This window comes from Lactuca serriola, chromosome 3, assembly GCF_051521515.1.
Source record: "Lactuca serriola cultivar US96UC23 chromosome 3, Lser_US96UC23_V15, whole genome shotgun sequence".
NCBI classification, from domain to species: Eukaryota; Viridiplantae; Streptophyta; class Magnoliopsida; order Asterales; family Asteraceae; genus Lactuca; species Lactuca serriola.
In genome coordinates this window covers 21,504,450-21,507,821 of record NC_136410.1, presented here as the reverse complement: position 1 = coordinate 21,507,821, position 3,372 = coordinate 21,504,450, and the positions used below count along the sequence as shown (strand labels likewise).

At 38.2% G+C, this 3,372-nt stretch overlaps 1 protein-coding gene across 1 annotated transcript; it reads right to left on the bottom strand.

Annotated features, from left to right (window-relative positions):
- Window positions 1-1,355: 1,355 nt before the first annotated feature.
- Window positions 1,356-2,957, bottom strand: LOC145091637 (heavy metal-associated isoprenylated plant protein 30-like). The gene is made up of 3 exons (XM_079029402.1): window positions 2,588-2,957; window positions 2,263-2,338; window positions 1,356-1,905 (listed from the first exon to the last, which is right to left on the bottom strand). The coding sequence occupies exons 1-3, from the start codon at window positions 2,735-2,737 to the stop codon at window positions 1,583-1,585; spliced, it is 549 nt and encodes a 182-aa protein (XP_078885528.1). The 5' UTR covers window positions 2,738-2,957; the 3' UTR covers window positions 1,356-1,582.
- Between the last annotated feature and the right edge of the window lie 415 nt (window positions 2,958-3,372).

Sequence of the window (3,372 nt, the reverse complement as noted above, 5' to 3'; positions counted from 1 at the left end):
TCGAATGAAGGGGAAAACGATCGCAATCGATTCCGGTTGTGTTCAATCGAAGCCAGAGGACGTTCATCACAACTTGCGATGGTGGAGAGGGCAACTTATAGTGGGGTTAGGTGGTAACGAGGGCAGAAATCGATGGCGGCACGATGGAAGCGAGATGGTGGTTATGGCGGCAGGAGGGAGTAGGAGTTGGTGGTGATCGGAAAATAGTCAATTTCGTGAATGAAAAGCAACGTGGGCAATGGCTCCGGTGGTGGAGGTGGTAGTCGAAACTCTACAGCAATGGTAGCGGTAGATGGTCGTGGATGGCAGCCCCTTGGCTGTCTTGCTATCTTCTTCGTTTTCCGAGCAGCAGGTCGTCGAGAGGAAGATTGTAGGAGGTGGGATGAGGTTTGGTGGGGTTTGATTGTGGTTCACGGTGATCAACGCCACCGATCGTGGTTCTTGATGGTTACAACAGCAACAACACCACCCTTGGTGACAGGCTCGAAGATGGTTGAAAATGAAGGAGGAAGGGAGTTGCAGAGGTGGGGAAATGAAGGAAATGAAGGAGGAAGGGAGTTGCAAAGGTGGGGACAACCACCAGTTCTTCTTCCCTTGCTGGTGGTATCCAAGAATGAGAGAGAGAGAGAGAGAGAGAGAGAGAGAGAGAGACCCATTTTTATATTTAATAATAATAATAATTTTAGAAAGGGAAAGAAAACTGAAAAATAAATTCATTAAGGATATAATAGTCTTTTTAGTTTGGACAGGGACCAAAATTGCATGTAAACCAGCCCAAAAGGACCACCAATCCAAAAAAGTCGAGGTTTGGACTAAAACCCCAAAAAAATGCATACCACAGGGACCATTTTTGCAATTTTGTCTTTTAATAAAAATTGTGTGGTCAAAATTTGTTCTCAAATGTTCTCATAATAAGATTGAACGCTCTTTATATATATATATATATATATATATATATATATATATATATATATATATATATATATATATATATATATATATATATATATTCTCAATTAATGACATCAACTATGCAACTGTAAATACCATTATTATGTACATACGAGTGTGGAGGGGGAATAGAATTAAATCAATTAATTATTCCTTACAAGCACCTTGTGTCGTAAGCCCATCTGGTGGGGTTTCTGTCCTATATCCGACCATGTATTTCACATTCCAGTTCTAAATCATGACAAGTCACATTTTTACGAATCTTCAATGAGAGTTTTTGTAAAATATTTAATTACGTAAATATTCTTCTATGAATAAGATTCTCCAAAAGAAAATGTGATGAACTTAACTTTGAAAAAATATCCCTATATGCTTGTGAAGAAAAAAAAGAAAAGAATCCGATATGTTGAAGCAAGATAAATTACGGGAATATTATATACCAAAACACAGAATTTTTCATTTGCAATATCTGCAACTATCATTCGTTATGTTAACCAGATGCATCAGTAGAATAGCATCAGATTACTATACGAAAAAGGCAACAATCAGTTAGTATGTCTGGCATATTTATCAACCATCAATCCTTATCCGAATTAAAGCCAAGTTATTCTACAGTAAACCGAAGATGTTGCTACATGACACAGCAGGCGTTAACATTGTCATCGTTAAACATGTTACTGACTTTGTCGTCCCCCCTTTGGCTAACAGGAATGTTGCCATGCCTTTCACCAATGTTGTATCCATGTCTGTAGTAATTGTAGCTCTCTTTATATTCATTATTCATGTCCTTGAAGTAGGTGCTACTGGATGTGAAGTATAGTGGTGGGTTGGGGAAAGGCCAAAATTCCGCCCTCTTCCCAGCTCTCCTCACAGCCTTCAACACCTTGTTCCTATCCACATAACCAATCACCGTCACCTTCTCCATTTCTAGCTCCACCTCCACCGAATCAACCCCTATTTGATCAATTTGAAAAGATAGAAACCAATCAACTAATCTGGAAAACAACATGTCAAGAACATCAAACATGTTCATCTATACTCCCTTTGTTACACGGGACAAGACTAAAACGAATCGATCAGAAACAACAAGCTTTTTAGGCTAAATTGATCGATGATAATAAGGATCATAAGGACATTCATGTCTTTTATATATACTGATGACAGTGTGTCCCACCTTTTTAGGTGGGACCATACGTCATAGTCCAATGGACATCAAACAAAGTATGATGTTATGTTCAATCTAGTCTAGACTAGTCTAGTCACACGTGAACATGCATCAAAGGTGAACATGCATCAGCACGACATGTATACCTCTAAGCTTGTGGATGGCACTTTTGACAACCCGCTCGCATCCGGTGCAGCACATCCTTACTTGAAGCTCGATGGTCTATCCAGTAAAGCAAAGTTGTTAAAACATGATTAAAATAAAATAAAAGATGCTGATCCCCACTTTTTAGGCCCCAACAACAAAGGTGAACATGGTTATCCTAATAACTCTTTTGTTCATTCTGTTGCCCTCCCATCAACAAACTTTTTGGACTTACAAGTTACAACGACAGTTTTTGGGTAATTGGGTCAATAGAAATCCATATAGCTAGGGAATCAAATAAGAAATAGTACCAGAAAATTAATTAACCTGTAAAGAAAGAGGGCGACGACCCTTAGGCATGTCGTGCACGTGTATGAGGTGGTCTTTGGTCTTGTAGCTTGCTTGATAGCTGAAACAGTAGCTGATCACCGCAGAGATGAAAGATCCAAATAGGCTTTCAGATCGTAGGTTTGCCATATGTAATGAAGTTTAAATATTTAATTAATAAGAGTTGGGAGAGAGAACTCGGAGAAAAGGAAACCAAGTCTAGAAGATATTCTCAGATGTTAGAGAAGGCATCTCTTCCTTCTGTTTCAATCCTTTGTACGTGTTTGTAATATATTCCAAACCGTGTTGTGTTTGTGTTGCTTAAGGGTCGATGCTTGTAGCTGATTTCACACACACCCACAGGGAGGGGAGATGAGGGCTCTACTTATACTGTATTGGATATATATGCAGACATGGACGTGGAAGCAATGTCAAAAAGTACCTTTTTCACTATGAGAATCGCATCTAATTAGCCATGGTAAAATATTCATCTAATGTTTGAACAGCAGTTACTTGCATCGACATCGTGGATAATTAGTTAAGACGAAAGTATCAGATACCTTAATTACTTAATACAATCCACATTTACCATCAGATTTACCGCATCTTTTTACAATAAAGCATAGTATAAAGTAATACTTACATATACATATGTATGTATGTATGTATGTATGTATGTATGTATGTATTCTCGTTACTTTCTTAAATATAGTCTTTAACTAAAGTCCTCTTAACAAAGGTTGATGAGTTTTTTTATAGCTCAGATGGGATTGCTACATGCTTGA